Genomic DNA, 17,095 nt, shown 5'->3' on the forward strand with positions numbered 1-17,095 from the left:
ACATTCAGAAACGAGTTACATAAGTAGAGGTGCATGCTTCTGGGTCATTTTTATTTATTTGTTTATTTTTTTTTTTCGCTTCAAACACACCTGAGGATGGGCTGGAGACCCCAAGGATTTGAGCATCATCTTTCTAATCTGAACATATCGTATGATTATAGAAACACCTTAAAGAATTTCAAGGATTTGCAAAAATTGTTAGTTACTAAGATAAAGATTGGGACTCCATTGCCAATAAACTGCCAAACATCTCATGATATAATTGGGCAGTCTCCGACCATCATTTAACAAAAAGATGCAGTAAGGGTGTTTATATATATATATATATATATAGCTAGTCCATACCTTTCCTTACTTTGTTTTCTGTTCAGATAAATTTCAATAAGCAATTCAAAAACAAGGAGGACTATAAAAAGAAATTTTGATTTTGAAGAGAAAAAAAGATAACTAAAACACTTCTCATTTTCACACAAAGTTACTGATGCATTAGTCTTAGTAATACTGAGAAAGTTAAAAATGTAATTAATGGATTAAATTAGATAATTATTTAAATTCAACTTTAAAATAAGTTATTGTGGAAATACAGAATATACTGATATCTAATGACATATGTAATCGTATATCTGAAGAAGAGATTCCTTTTTCAATCATAATTATTTGAAATTAGATTTAAAAAAATATTTTAAAAAATAGAACATTGGTTGGCATCATTTCCCTGCCCATGAGACTGAAGAAGCTATACAAAACCAAGAAAATTCTGCTGGCGAAAGAATTTGAAATAAACTTCCAGTTATATATAAGTTATGATATTAGCAATCAGTATTATAATCAATACAATGTCAAATAGAGCTATTCTAAAGGTGATAGAGAGAGGAAAAATGTATCTTTTCCCCAAATCTATAACTACTATTACTTACATTATCAACAATATAACAATTTACATTAAACGTTTCACCTAAACATGCTATTATTGGTCTGCGAATTTAACCAAACAAAAAACTTACCAAGATTTGTTCTTCCTTTTCATTACTCCATTAGTCTTACAGGATACAAATGTGTTATCAAATAACATCGTAAGTAACTATCAAAACTTACGTGTAGGAAAACACTATCTCGTCTCTTTCAGAAATAAAACTTTTCTTAAAAGTGTCATTGAAATGAATTTGAATTTAAATTCATTATTAAAATATATTTATATAAATAAAAAGTTGCAAAATATATACACACACTTTATTTAGTTTTCAACACAGAAAAAAAAAAGATGGAAAGCTTTAAGTCCTTACAGTTCAGTTATATGTGATTCTGTAAGTGAGAGAACCTATAAAAGGTAATTTTCTAAATTCAGTTTAACATATGTGAAAATTTAATCGTCTGTACTTTGTTACATGGCATATGAATTTTCAGCCTATTTCCTTCAGAAATGCATTCTTCAAATTCCTGCTATTTGTGCTCCAAAACTTAATTCTGCAAAGCAAACAAGGTCGGGAAAAAACAACATGTTTGCAACTAAGATTAGTATCACAATCTTCATCAAGAATAAAGAAATCTGAATGTTCTGACCTATTAGAACAATTGTGCAACTTGGACACCTCATTTAATTGCCTTTGCCTCTCTTTCCATAGCTGATACAGAGATCTCAATATCCATGTATCCTGTAAGCGTTTTAAGGCCTACTGTGTTATGTGTTCACATTACTATGATAGAGTTAAAAAGGTTGTAAGTTCAGCAGCAAATTCCACTGAAAATTTACGAAGACACAACACAGCCAAATCACTATTTGTATGCTGAATATGCATAAAGTTCAGATGATATTTTTATCATCATTTTTAATTTACGCTGTAGAAACTCCGTACAATTACAATACACTGAAGACAGCTGATGCCAATATAAATTCACCTTTGCGTACTATAATAAATTGAAATAAGCAACTCTACTGTGTAAGTATCTGCAAACATTTAATATGCAATAGAACAATTTGCATAGTAATTTAATAATAAGACTACAGCAATCATCATTACAAATTTTTAAATCCTTCTACTTCTCAGTAGGTGTCAGTATATACTGTTTCTGACATATACATGCAAGTGCTTGAAAAGGTTCTTTAGAGCCTGACCTGATTTAGAAGTATCTTAGTAGACTGGCACTAAGTAAATTGACTTCTGGGTGTCCTATATGTCATGCTTTAACATCAAAACAATTTTATGGCTTGGGGTTTTTCCTTTTTTTCTTATCAGAAACATGCCTATAAAGAACATGCATGGAAACAGAGTTACTGCAAACTTTTTAGAGAAGGATGTCAGCAAGAGACAGATCCAAAACTATTTTATGCATTTGTACTGCCTATGTGCACAGGTACTATTATACTTGCCCATTTATGAATAACCGGAATAAATAACACAAGTGATCCAATTATTGAAACCAGAAGAAAAGTCCATAAGAACATTCGATCAAGCACCTGAGCAATAAATTTCCAGTCTTCAACAACCTAAAAACCAAAGAACATATAAGAGCTGCTCAGTACATGCAGGAACAGGTAAAAATACAGCATCAAGCATCAAACCCTGCAATAGTTAACCACTTCACATTTGCTTCCCCCTCCTAATCAGGTCAATTTGATAACTCCTCTTTTATATTTACACACACAAACACACACGCACTATATATAAGAATCACACTATGACCTAGAGCAGGAACAAACTTCTCTTTATGACTGGTAAACCATACAGCACAAATATTAGATTTTAATGGAGCAACTGACCCTGACAAGCATTGCACATCCTCAACTATATATAGAGAAAAATCTGTAGACAACTTTATAACATAGAAGGATTTAGGATTCATGCCACAACCTCATCATAAAGTAGAGTTCCCAGGCAGGAGCTAGATGCAAAAGTTGTATAAGATTAATACAATAGCTGCTGTCTACTGTTATATACAAAACCTGAAAACTTGTTATCACTGCAGGGAATTACACACCAGGGAGAATACTTACACTACTTTCAAAACTCTTTCCCTTTTTGATAGGATCACTCCTGTCTACACACAGTTTTGCAAGTATGCGTAATGTAGTTACACAAGAAAATTAAAACCCTGCCAAACAAGTATCTTTCATTTGAAATGGAGCTGTCTGCATTTCCCAGGCCTACTGCTTCCTAAGAGGCAAGGCTACAACACCAGTTGTGTACATTTTATTTTCAACAATCAGGGCTAACAACTTTCTGCAGGTAAAACTTGCATTCTCTGGAAGCCAAATAACAAAACACAGGCGAGTCCCCTGTCATCTATGTATTCAGTTCTAAGGTTTAGAGTCACAGCAACTCTTCACCAAAACAAACCAACCAAACAAAAAAGCTATTGTCTTTCTTGTCACTCATAGTCAGAGTAGGCTCAGTAAGAAAGAAAACTAACCATCACTTTACTGGAAATTATATATTTAATAGCAAACTACTCTTTTTGCCTTCTATAAACAAGGCATGGGTACACAATGCATTGCATATACACTGATCCTGTTTTAACAGTACAGTGGATATACCAGTACAGTAGATAGCACAGTTATTCAAAATCCAGGCTGTATCTCTTGCGATAACATTAGAGTCCTGAGAAGCTGCATCAGAGGAGTTAGCTTACTCCTAGACTAGCATAGAAGCACATACCTCTCAACAACCAGCAACTTCTGAAGACAATCATTTCTGGGTAAATTGAAAGAAGCTCAGACTTCACTGTCAGAAACATGTAGCAACATCATGAGACAAGACAGCAAACTTCTATATTTCTATACTGGCCTGAAAACAGCAGGTTGATCTCTCATGCTCCAGTGGTGCCAGTTTCAAAGCAAGGAAAGAAAATAAATTCATAATGCTCTTACCTGCGTGGTATAAATACCCACCAAGGATAGTTCAGAGTGCAAATGTACAGACTGAAAAAACAACCCTCAGACATCTTTCAATATAATTTAAAAACCAATAATGATAGGGCTACAAGAAACCTCTTACAATTGTTGAGTCCATGTGCAGTCTCAGCACAAAATGGCTAATACACAGTAATAGCCTGTATTTGAAGTAATACAAATTATGGAATTAAAAAAAAAAAATGTTTTTATTTGGAATAAAAAGCTCCAAAATAAGGCTTAGCAGTATTTATTGTGAAGACGTAAACCAAACATATGTTTCAGGTAGCCTTCAGGTACAAAATTAAAATGATAAATACCTATTTCTTTCAACATGAAAATACCTGCAGTGCTGCTGGATGTTAACAGTACATGCTCTTATAACAGACAAGTGACTGAAAACATATAATTAACATGAGTTTATTTCTAAAAAAAAAAAAAAAAAAAAGACATACTTGAAGAATCCAAGGACAGCCCAGTATCTCCAGTATCTCCGTATTGTAGCATACTTCTTTCCCATGAAGTACCAAAATTGGAAAATTGGAAATCCTAGCTCATATTTAATATGCAATCACTTAGCAAACCATTACTTGTTTAATTTCTACTTCTAACAAGATTAGTGTAATATGACTAATATACCCACCTCACGAACTTCATTTTCCTTCATAACATGCCTCGTAATATACCGGATAGAATCTAGAGCTGCTTCCAAGGTGTTCCTAGATGATTCTGATCCGTTCATATTTCCTGTTTCCTCCTTCTGCGCAAAGTATCTATCTACGTGACTTCTCATGCAAAGCAGCTTGGGAAGCTTGTGAAGAAATATCTTGCGAACCCAAGGTGCCATAGCATTGTGTGTAGACGAAGAGCGATGATGAATATTGATAGCAAAGACAGTTATCACAATGGACAATGTCACAAATATCATAGTAAACACCAAGTACTCTCCTATAAGTGGGATAACTTTAGAAGATGATGGAATAATCTCTTCAATGACAAGAAGAAAAACAGTCAAAGATACCAGGACTGAAGTGCAAAGGGAAATTTTTTCACCTTCATTTGAAGGAAGATAGAAGACAAGGACAGTTAGAAATGAAAGTCCAATACAAGGAATAATGAGAAACAATGTGTAAAAGAGTGGCAGACGTCTAATTATAAACGAATATGTAACAAAGGGATACCAGCAGCATCCGTCAGTTCTATTTCCTTTGCTCCCTGTTGCAGTCACTATTTCCCATTCTCCATTATCAAAAAAGTCTCTTTTGTCAACATCATAATCTTCTAGAATTATATCAACTTGTGAGCCATCGTAAGTCCAGGAACCAAATTTCATAGAGCAGTTTTGGAGGTCAAAAGGAAAGAAGGTTACATCAATAGTACAAGAACTTTTATAGTTTGCTGGTGGAGTCCAAGCAATGGTGCCATCATATTTTACCACAGTTTTTGTAGACGTTCCCTCAAAACGTCCATCTGCACTGAAAAAGAGATATATGTATGCATTTATGATGGAGTGTGTGTGTTTTAAATAGGAAAATATGTTTCATTAATGTCATTTCAGCTGTTTGCTCCTTCAAAATTTTGTATTGCAGAGTCCACTTCTCAAGTTTGTTTGGTTGTTTGGTGGGTGTTTTGTTTTGTTTTGTTTTTTGTTCGTTTGTTTTTTGTTTTGTTTTTTAAACCTGAATCTCATACAGGTAGACATATTTTCAATAGTGAACAACATTTTCTAGTCATGAAAATATCTGTACAACTTTTGGTGGTTCTGATGATTAAAGCAAGGGATTGTAAAAATCCTGACTTTTAGCCCCATAACCAAACTCCAATGTTTCTATTGCTAATACAGCATAAATATATTTAAATTTCATAAAATCATGATCATTCAAGAAAAAAAACACTCTAGACAGATAATACTTGGTGCCACCTCCAAACTTGAAGTTATAATCAGAGTAACAGCTTTTCTCATCTCAGCAAGTCATAAAAAGTAAGTGTTGTACACGCACCTGAATTAAGCAGAAAGGTTCATTCAAAATTTATTTCTTCTGGGATCCATTACTTTACAGAAAACAAACTTACAGTTGAGGGTCCTTCGTTTTAAATCCATGCTGAATATGACTTAAAACAGCATGAGTTGGTTAATCGTCTCCCATCACACACTCCCTCTACACTATTAGTTTGTACCCAACACTGTGCAAGACGTTGTCTTCTAATTAACAAAGAGCTAATATGAATAAGTGGAAATAAACTTTTCAAAGACTGGAAATGCTATACAGAAGCAAACCAAAACTTGCATATTGATTTTGTTGCTATGTAAAATGCATTTGGCAAATTCTAATGTCTTCTACACATTCTTAGCTCTACTAAATGTACATGCATGGTCCATTCAGCAAGCCCTGTACATGCAGCTTGGATGGTAAAGCGAGAAAGACTAAATGTATTTTATATGAAAAGATTAAAATCTTACTTGTCATACAACACAATGTCTGGAATCCAAATAGAATCTGATGGGACACGAATAGATGTTATACCAGCATAGTCTTCAGGATTCCATCTTAATTTTACATCTATCCATTCCTGTAGATGCATGAAATGAAAAAAATCATAATTGTGAAGTTTATTTAGGCAGGACAAGATCTGATGAAAACAGATATAAAGGCAATTTGAAATAAATAAATGCATCAAATTTCTAAAACTCTTCTAAAGCATACAACACCGAATATGCTGAACAGACAACCTATATCATCATGTTTGTTTTCTGTTATAAGAGCCAATTCACAGTATTTATGCAGAGACCTTAAAATATTAAATTCATTTTTCAGAGCATGTTTACACAAATAAAAGGTATTATAAGCTGAAACAATTAAATTTGGAGGAAAAAAAATAGATTCTGAATGAACATCGAGAAATTTGCAAAGTGATCAGAAGCAATATAAAGTTTTTCATCAAAACAAGCAGAAAAAACTCACTGTCCTATTTCCACCAGCAATGCTAAAAATAACACCATTAAAAACATAGTAGTATTTTGGTATTTTTATATTTGAATTAAAATCTCAAGAAGAAAAAAAAATGCAAGTTTCTAAGAGTTAGACATAAGACAATTTTAAGCACATTCAGGTCAGTTCTTATTTCATTTGAACTGGTTTAACTGCAACAAGTTTTGCAGAAATTACTAAGAGAGAACAAAGTTTTCTCATCAACATATTCCTATCTCATACTTGCTAAGTAGCAACAAAGTTTTCTGGAAAATAAATGCCTGAACTTAGTTACTGGAGAAGAAGAGAATCTGAAGAACCAAGAAAAACAAAAGGCAGTTGCCCAAATAAAAATAATTTAGTTAGCGTGTAAGTACAATTAGGGTCTGCAACCATTCCTCAAACTTAAATTGAGAATGATTTGTGAGAAGCATTTCCCAAGCTCACAGTGGCTGCTAACTGTACTGTTGGACTTTGATTATTATCAGGCTTAAGGCTTTCTCCTGATGATAAACAAATTTTCTTAAGAGAAAAAAGTAGCTTTCTGTAGCAAGCATATACAACTCTGAAATTCTTCAGTGGTAGTTATCCAACTTCTGATGACAGAAATACATTAAAACAATAATACAAAAGATTACACAAATCCATGATACTTTTCTTAACACAGTTTTTAAAAGAAAGCTTATGTACCAAAGCAGTAACTTTCATGGGTATACACATGCCTTGGTCTTAAATAGCCATGCAGTGCAGTGTCAGATTTCTTTTAATCAGGTACTTTTTCTTCCTCCCAATTTACTTTTTTTTTTTTTCTTTAAACTGGCTTTTATAGCAATTAATCCTTTAAAGCATTTCTAGGGACATTTTGTAAAGATAATACATAAAACAAGAATTTATGCACTTAAGTTCTCAATACATAAATATTTAACATTACTTCCGACTTTTGATTTGCAGTTATGAAACTTCAGATTTTTTTACTCATATTTTACACATACCTGTTTCAACCAAACATTTGTTGTCATCAATTGATTTTTCTCATCCTATAAAAATTAAGTGCATTTATGAAAAAGATTGCACAGCACATTCATAGTAACTAACCTCTATAGTTCATACAGGTTTGTAATTTTAAATACAGAAAGCACTTCTAAAAACATTCCAGTCTTTGGTAAGTACATTTATATGAGAGCCTTTTACACTTTTTTAAAAGCTGCATTTTTCCTCTTCTGTGTCTCTTTCCTCCCTTCATTTTATTTTGACTGTATTACACGCAGTCTTACTGATTTTCTAAGAGGAAAAGAGTTATAAGATGAAAAACTCCTCTTGCAGCCATAACCAATGTATTCAACATGAGAAGAATATTCTGAAGTTAAAAGTTTCAGAAAACAAAATCTGGTTCATCTTTTTTACATGATAAGTAATGCCAAGAGATAATCTCTCTTACTATGGAAGCAATGTATTTGAAGGCTTTCAGGGATATTGTTTATTTTTTCTTGGTTAGGAAGGGGAAAAAAAGGAGTAGTATTTGCAAGTGTTACTGAATTTTAAAAGAGTTGACAAATAAGGCTTTAAAATTTTTGTTTGTTTGTTTTCCTAGTAAATAAGTATATTAGAACACAATTCCCTAGGCTTATTAAGCACTTCACTCACATTTTTATTTTTTTTTTTTTGGGGGGGGGGGTCAGCTGAAAACTACTAAACATAAAAGCCCCTTGTTTTCTCAATTAATTTGTCAACACTTCTTCATGCCCCCTTCTACAATGTATTTCTCATTATGCTTATAATCATTTTAAATGTTTAATCTACCATATTTAAGCTAAAATATGCACACTTAATTCACTTCATACTGCATTCAAAAATTGTAATAAGTAGGGAAAAAAGTAAATACATACCACATCTACTAGCTGAGAGATTGCAAGACCAAACTTGATTTTTATTGTATCATTCAAGCGTTCCACTGGACGAACCCATCTTTGATAGTCTTCAAATAAGTGTTTAAACAAGCGATCTTCACTTTTAGCAATAAAAGATGGTTCAGATATGCCTATACAACAAAAATAACTTATTAACATTGATTAAAATGAACAGAGTACATCTGCCTTCCTGTGTCCAAACAGCTGCAATTATGTTTATGCAGTATTAAATTTCTCATCTCATCCTCTTTCATCTGGAAGCGTGGCCAATGTTGTGCATATGTATTGCTTACCTGCTTTTATTAGCATCTCCATACCACTATCGCAGTCTTTAAATCTATGACTCACGAACACAAGGATAATGTTAACAATAATAAAGGCAAAACGCACTTATGTCATTGATCTGGTGCCATGTAATTACAGAAAGCCTCTACAACTGAAAACTTATACGGGACTGAAGTTTTATCATTCTAAACCAAGGTGGCACTTCCTAAAACCTGCACCCATACTATACAGGTCTTCAGTATATCGCATAACTTGTGCTCCTGCTTGAAATACAATCATCTTCACCTTACTTCTTCTCATGGTTATGCATCTATGATGCATAAGACACATAAGAGCTCTTACCCCTCCCCTCCCCCCCAGTGACTCCTCTATTTATTCTAACGTTTTATAGACTGGAAGGCACCTTTCTTTTTAAGTAATAGCATGCAGTTAGCTCATTTTCTGAGTACACAAGGATCCATCTCAAGGCCTGGAGACCAACTGGTGGCCCAGAACAGCCAAAAATCTTTGTGGACAGCTTACAAAGAACAGCAAACAGAATACCTGGAAGAGCTTTGGATAAAAGCACTGTAAATGTAGGAACTGCAGGCAGAGAGCAGCCCACATTTGAAAGCAGGTATCTAAGTCATCCTAGGTACTCCATCAAGCAACTGCTGTCCTTTATCTTAAAGGACCCACAAGAGTTGAGTCCTTTACCCCTGTTGTCTCACTGAAGTACAATCAGTAGAAACACTGCTACCCAATCTAGGGTAAAGCTTCATGTTTCTCTGTTATGAGACACGATGTCAAAAATGATATACCCTAAATAACATGACAAGGACGAACATGGGGAAGATCTGGGGAGAGAGGAGCAAAGATCTGTACCCAGAAAATAACCTGTGTAAGAAGAGCTTTCAGGTGAAGGCAGCGTGGAACAAGAGCACTGCCTCCAGAAGCAGCGCAAGCTGCAGGCATCGCCCTGACCAGAACGGCTTCGGGAGGGCCTCCAACGCCCAGGCTGAGTTCAGAGCAAGAAGCAGGAGACAGGAGCACCTGCTTTAGGAAAGGATTTTTGCTGCTCACTGACGGGATTTAACCCAACTGACATGACATAAATGCATGGCACGACCTTTCTAGAAATGATGTGCTTGCTACCAGTCTAAAAAAAGATGCATCAAGAATAGAAAAGCACCAGAAATGGCATAACTGGATTAAAAGCAGAGGCAGACATCCACATGAGTAGAGATTTAAAAGATTAACATTATTTTGTTTGGCAAGGAGGTGAATTTGGTGCACATAGCAGACATAAACAAAGTAGTGAATGACACATGCAGACAAGTCAGTCATGGCATTTAGGCTTTTTCATTGAAGAAGGGAAAGGAAACAAAAGGGTCAGTTAAATAAACAATTTCTATTTGAAGTTTATTATCATAAACATTCAGCGAACCACAGACTGTCAGACACCAGAAGACTAAGCTTTCACACTTGCCTCAGATTACTGAGCTGAGCCTGGGCAGGTAGCACCACGCTGCACACCAGCTCTCTCTTTAACACAGTTCTCAAGATCCACCTGATCAACATTTGAGGGCTTGCATTTGACTGCCTAACCCCATCAGGGCATCAGTTCAGCTGGGCCTAGGCACCTAGGGCACCCAAGTTTTTCGTTTCCTGCCATCCATCACAGCGCTGTGCTGCCAGCCCAGCCCTGTGAGGGCTCCCTGCGTCCTGCACTGCAGCTCTGGGACAGCCCAGGAGAAACAGCATTATGAGCCCAAACTGGCTTGTGCCTGAAATTTCCAAGTCGGGATAAAAGCAGAACTGTGGCTTCAGAAAGGATCAGCAAAGCAGGAAGAGCAGGATCCCTTTCCCTGGAAATCCCACCGTATGCTAAGGTGTGGCTGAACAGCTCTTGTTGCGTGCCAAATCAGCACTTGGGTTTTCATACAGCCCACCCTCCTGTTCCAAAACACCCCTCTGTTTACGCAGTATGTCACTCATCAGCAAACACCATGTCGCTGGTCCTTGAGCTGTTACCTGCATGTGCTGCACAGCTGCCTGCCCCATTACCCGTGTGCTGCCACGGGCACACGGAGGGGCAGGGAGCAAAGGGGCAGCTCACCCTGTACCCTGGCTGCTGCTGTGCTGGACGCATGGAAACACTTCAGACATAAGGATTGCTGCCCAGAAGGATGCAGCAACACGGCATTGCATGCATGCAACCCATCACAGCTATCGGGTTAAGGTGTACTTGTTTGTACTGATACCTTACAAGCTCCAAGTACCCTCGTTAGCCAGGGACAACTTCTTATTTGTAACTACATGGATTTGCCAGGTCCTGTTTTTTGCAGACACCTGAAAGAATGCTTCCTGAGGATACAACTTAATTTCTTTATTTCTATATCCCTATTTCCTGAATTATGAATAGTTTTGTATATATTTCAGCCTAATGTTTCATAAATCCCTGAGTTTTGCATTAGCATTAATTACATTTCCTTTTTACAGTTAGGACACTGTACTGCATTTCTGAACAATCTGCAGTGACGACACAGCTGGGTATTCTCTCTCTGATAATTGACCTTGAAGCAATGCAGAGGCAGAGCTGCACTGCCACGGTTTCCATGTTCCTGTAAGACGACCTCTGGTACACCAGCACAGCACCTTCAGGGTACACACTGTCCAGGGGCAGCTTCTCTTATGCTGTGCTAAACAAGGACGTGCTCCCTTAACGCTTTTCCTGGCTCAAAAAAAAAAAAAAAAAAAAAGTGTTTTCAAACATTTTTCACTTGGACCTACAGTATACTCACCAATTAATAAGATGACCACATTTGCTAACAGTATCACCCAACTAGTTTTCTCGGACTTCTTTCTTTCACAGCAATATCCATGCTCCTCCCAGACTTCGGGTTAGCTGCTGTGCTTCCTGCTACACTGGGGCATGCTGCCTGCTAAGAGGAGCTTCCATCCAGGAGAGCTCCGTGGGCAGGCTGGAGATGGTAAAAGCATAACAAGAGCTGGCAAAAATAAAATAAATAACCCCCCACCTTTGGATATTTTATTTCCTAGGACCACACGTCTCAACCCATCACACAAATTGCAGGTGTTCAATTTCTCCTTTCTGTGTGTCTGTATGCTTTTAGGATTATAGGGTGTGTAACTGTTGAAGTTCGTTACTGGTGTTAGCACCAAGAAAAAGATTCTGAAGAACTGGTGCTAAACAGAAAACAAGTACAGAAGGAGTGAAAGGGGAAATACAGTTAATGGCTTAGGACAGCAGGCTGGCTACACTGGTCGTAGGTAAGCAAAAAGAGGATAAAACCTATGAGTAGCGTGATTAGCAAGCAAACAATCCACAGCATGAGTCTCACCCTAAACCAGACAGAGAGGAGATGGAAGCCCCCAGCTCTGCCATCAGCAAACTGCCCCACACTCTGGGAAGGTTTTGTAGCCTCTGAAGGGCCATTCTGAGCACCCCTGTGCTTACATGACTTTACTTGGGCTGACATCAGTTAAGTTCTGTGTCCTAAACCCAAGGCAGTAGCCATCCTGTTCCATGACAAACCCAGTGACAATGTCTACTACTGCTTACACCTGAAACTCTTTCCCACTCAATCTTTTCAGTATTTCCATGCCAAGAACACAAAGAGCCCTCAGTCATGGAGCTGCTAGTTGGCCAAAAGTTTCTCTCTGCAAAGCACACTCATGATTTAAAACAGAAAGCCACCAACTTTGTCATAGTTTGTAGTTGAAGCATCCTGTTTGCTAAATTGCAAGCAGTAATGATAGTAGTGACAAAACACATACACTTCCTTAGAAAAAGAACACGTGGGAACTCCAGGAACAAATTACTTAAGTCAAAGCATTTCCTAATTGATAGAACTGAGCGGTAGCAACCTCGGGTTGTCCTTGGATCGCCACCTGGTGTGCCTGGAGATGAGATTCATGGTCCAGGGGAGATGGGTAAGGGGTCACTTTTTAGGAACCTAATGTTAAGGTGCACATTTCAAATAAATACGTATTCTTAATGCAGACACATAACCAAATATCACTACAGTGAAAATAACACTACTAAGTGTACTTTCAGTGCACTTGCATTTTTAAGGCAATAATCTATTTTGTTTAGTACATTTTATATGATTTATAACAAAGGAAGCACCTTGAAGGCTACAAGTGCAACAGCAACAGTTGACACCTTATTCTAAAACTGTTCAGTGGTCGTTTGGAGAGAAATTAAAATACATTTCCATCTTTCCGATAAACTCCAATTTTTTCTACATTCAGCATTTGTGTTTTTCCTCTAAGTTTACAGCCCTGGTCACACCACAGTGTTTGGGTAGCTGGTGATGACTTTAACAGCAAGCCACATTCACAATGCAGCAGACAGGAAAAAGCAGAACAAGATGATTTTCAATAGTAACTACACAGATCTCTTTCTGTCTAAAGCTTTCTTTGCATTTTCAAGAACCTCTTGCCACCACTTCACTGATCAGAAGAGGTGTGAACACGTTTTATGCTCAATTTATTATGTTAATCTTTTCATTGATTCCCTCCCCTCCCTTTAAAATGATCAAGCCAGTTTCTGCATGACTGTCAGTATTTTTCCCTACTTCTCCTTCTATGCCTTAGTGAACAGATTGCTGGAAGCTGCTGAAAGTTCAAGTACCCAGTTAGCAATAAGCATCCAGAAAGCACAGACCAGCTGTTATCAGAATGCCCCTAAGTCGGAGCAGGATGACCACCAACTCTGCCCAGTTTACTCAGCAAGAGCCCAAAGTTCCTGTGTTCTGAACTTCCTATGGGCCTTTTGTTCTTCCCTGGCTAAGAAATAAAGCCAAACACTACAACAAGCACAGAAAACTCACCAAAGCCAAATCAAACTCCACCAGCACACAAAAAGCAGCTATTCTTAACCATTGCTTCTTGGTGGCTCTTTGTGCAGAATTGTTCTGCTTTCTTCTTTTCAGACACTATCTGGGTACCTCAAAGGTAACAGTCCTGTGTTTCTGTCACTGTGTGCTACGACATCCCTTATAGCCACCAGCTACTGCAGTAACTTTTAAAATTTTACATTTATTTCAGGGTTTTCAAGTTCCTGGGAGGATTTCTACTTTCTCTCATACCTAGCACAGCAATAAGCTGCCAACCAGCAGCAGCACCCTTACTGCAGGCACGAAACTCCCGGATTTTGAACTGTGATGTTGCTTGGCCCTAACCACCAGGAACAGAAGTACACAGACAGAAAGCAGGCAAGATATTTCTTACATTCAATTTTAATTTAAAAGATGAAAGTTCCCTGCTTGGTAGTTGAAAAGTACAACCAGACTATCTCCTAACAGCTTATTATCAAGGCATAATTACTGCTCACATTAACGAATGCATGTGCAAGTGCTATAAATAACAGATCAGCATACTGTATGGCCACACAGCTTGCAGTTAATTGGGAAACACACGATCAGCTGCAGACTGCCCCTTCCCTGTTGTGGCACTCTTCAGATGTGCTGTTTGGAGCACAAACTACCCCCTTCCCAACACCCAAGCCGTGCACTGTACGCTAAGTACACGGATGCGCCAAACACCTTCCTGTGCTCTCCAGCAAAGCCATGGCCAGAGGCAGTCTCCTGATGAAGCACCACCTACAGGTGCAGGGCGCTTCCTTATGAGTCCACTGGCACCCACACTCTGCTCCATTTTCAGAGGAGAGAACTCCAATCCTCCTCCCTGCCTGGCAGCGAGGGCACATTTATGAACAGGCTGCCTAGAAGCATGGGCAGAGCCTCAGGGCAGGAGTTCTGGTATCTTAGAAGCCACTGGGCCCTTTTCTGTTGGATTCAAGAGATGCAGGAGTCTGTCACCTCTCTTAGGCCACTTCTAGCCTCAGCTCACCATAGGAGATGTGCATCGTTCTCACCCAACTGTCGACCTGCCAGCAAGGACTGAGGATGAAACACAAAGGCAGCACTGAGGAATGCTGAGTGCAAGCAGCAGAAGACATTTACACAGCAAGTGTGGAGAGCACAGGGAGTAAAAGGAAGAGCGAGTACATAGAATTTTAAAGGTCAAGCCATTTATTCATACAGATTTAATTTAGAGGAAGCAAATCTAAGTAAACAATGTATCAATGGATGTAAATCTTTATGCAAATAGGACACAGGCCTTGGGCTTTTGACAAGTTGCCAGCACAGCCCTGGGTGCTACAAAAGTTGCACGCTGGCATTACCTTCTGCCCACAACAGCATTTTGCTCATGCAGCTTGATTCCAGTCTTGGACACACTAGAACATACAAACCACGGCTCACAGTTATTCAGAAACTGATAAAAGCAGAGGCAGAGTGGGAGATTTTGGAACATATCAAATAAAAACCAGGTTTAACCACTGTGGAAAGTGGGAAAGTACCCAAATCCTTCCTTTTCCTGTTCCTCACAAATCAATGTTCCTCCACAAATCAGTGTTCACATTTTTCTTCCTAAGAATCTCCAAAGAAATAAAAAATATATAAAGAGTAAAAAATAAAAACAAACCAACAAAAAAACAACCCAAGAGCCTCTTCCAAGGAGGAAGGCCTGCAGCTCCCCGTTGGTCAGGAGAAGGATCGGTTGTGCCAAGCCGAGCGGCGCACATTGGGGTGAAGGAGCTCCCAAGGAGACACCAGCACAGCCCCACACATGGCACAGAGGTGCTCTGGGTGCTGGTTAAGTCCCGGCTCCTTCCATGCATTTAAATCTCTCCTGCTCATTTAAGATACACAGCAAGGAACAGAACTTATGATTTGGCTGTATATTAAATCAGCTCATGCTTCGTCTTGTCAAATCAGAATGATCCAGGATAAAAGGTTAGTCCATCACCAAACTATTAACTAAAGGAAACAGCAAATTTATTTTAATTTGCTTTTGAAGTATCATCAAAACAAAGTCACATCCATAATTCTCTTCTACTCATTACAACGATTGCTGTACCACACGCAAAACAGAAGCCTAAAATAATTTTACCGGTATGCCAACTGCACTTATTGAGGTTATTATTTCAGTTTGGCCCATACCTTAATAACAGGCAGCAGTAACGTTTCCTAAGCTTAACAGCAAATCTCATTTTATTTTAGATCAAACGCCGTGAAAAGGCAGCTGTATGCTTACCACGTACGGTGTGTTCTCAAAGTTACAACTCCTGCCTTGTGCCAAAAGGCCAGGTTTGGCGTAACGCGGCTGCAGGTGCTTACATACACCACATAACGCCCCATAGCAATGCCACTTCGCAAGACGTTTCACAGAGATGAAAAGCACTGCTTCATTAACAACTGAGACCAGGACTTGCCTTCTAAACCATACTTAGCAGTAACAGATCGCAGTTTTGCCTGCTGAACTAAAATCAAGACGCCAAAGCAATTCACTGGCCCTAAACCACACTTCTTAAACTTTGCGCTAACACTCAGAAGAGTCAATTTTATTCTTCACGAATTCCCTTTCTGCTCCTGAATACTGCAGTTGGCACTTCAGACAGCCGTGCCCGCGCTACAGACGTGCAGGATCACCGCCCGCTGCGGTGACCGGCTCGGGCTGGGCGAAGTTTGCCCTCCCGCCGGCTCAAGGCGAGCTCCACGGCCCCGGGGTGGCGGCTTTGTGAGGGGTGACAGGAGCGGGGCTGCAGGGCACAGCCGCCTCAGCGCCTCGGCAGCGCTGCTCGCCGGGCTCCTCAGCGCTCCTCAGGGGCCGCCCCGCGCCCGGCCGCGCTTGGCCTCAGCCCCGCCACACCCGAGCGGCTCCCGGACCCCCTCAGAGCCCGTCCCGGTGAGCAGCTCCCGCACGGCGGCCGCCCGGGTTTCGAGAGGGCTGCCCTCACCCCGCGGGGCGCCTTACCGGCATAGGGGGCACGGCCAGCGGGGCCGGCTCCGGGCTTGCCGAGGACGGTTGCGAAGAGGCAGGCGAGGAGGAGCAGGGGGCGGCCGCAGCGCCGCCGGGCACCCGGCTCGGCCATGGCTCGGACGCGGCCCCCGCCGCCTCAGCGCCCCGCGGCGGGCACGGGGCTCGGCTCCGCTCCCGACGGGCGCCGCTGGCCCCGCCCCGCCGGGGAGCCGTGA

General features: G+C 39.4%; 1 protein-coding gene across 1 annotated transcript; it reads right to left on the reverse strand.

Moving 5' to 3' along the window:
• Positions 1-47: 47 nt before the first annotated feature.
• On the reverse strand, positions 48-17,092 carry CHRNA5 (cholinergic receptor nicotinic alpha 5 subunit). Its single transcript, XM_068695874.1, has 6 exons — positions 16,875-17,092; positions 8,742-8,893; positions 7,848-7,892; positions 6,348-6,457; positions 4,530-5,361; positions 48-2,485 (listed from the first exon to the last, which is right to left on the reverse strand). The coding sequence occupies exons 1-6, from the start codon at positions 16,990-16,992 to the stop codon at positions 2,324-2,326; spliced, it is 1,419 nt and encodes a 472-aa protein (XP_068551975.1). The 5' UTR covers positions 16,993-17,092; the 3' UTR covers positions 48-2,323.
• Positions 17,093-17,095: the final 3 nt, after the last annotated feature.

The sequence above is a fragment of the Anas acuta genome, chromosome 12, assembly GCF_963932015.1.
Source record: "Anas acuta chromosome 12, bAnaAcu1.1, whole genome shotgun sequence".
Classification (NCBI taxonomy): Eukaryota; Metazoa; Chordata; class Aves; order Anseriformes; family Anatidae; genus Anas; species Anas acuta.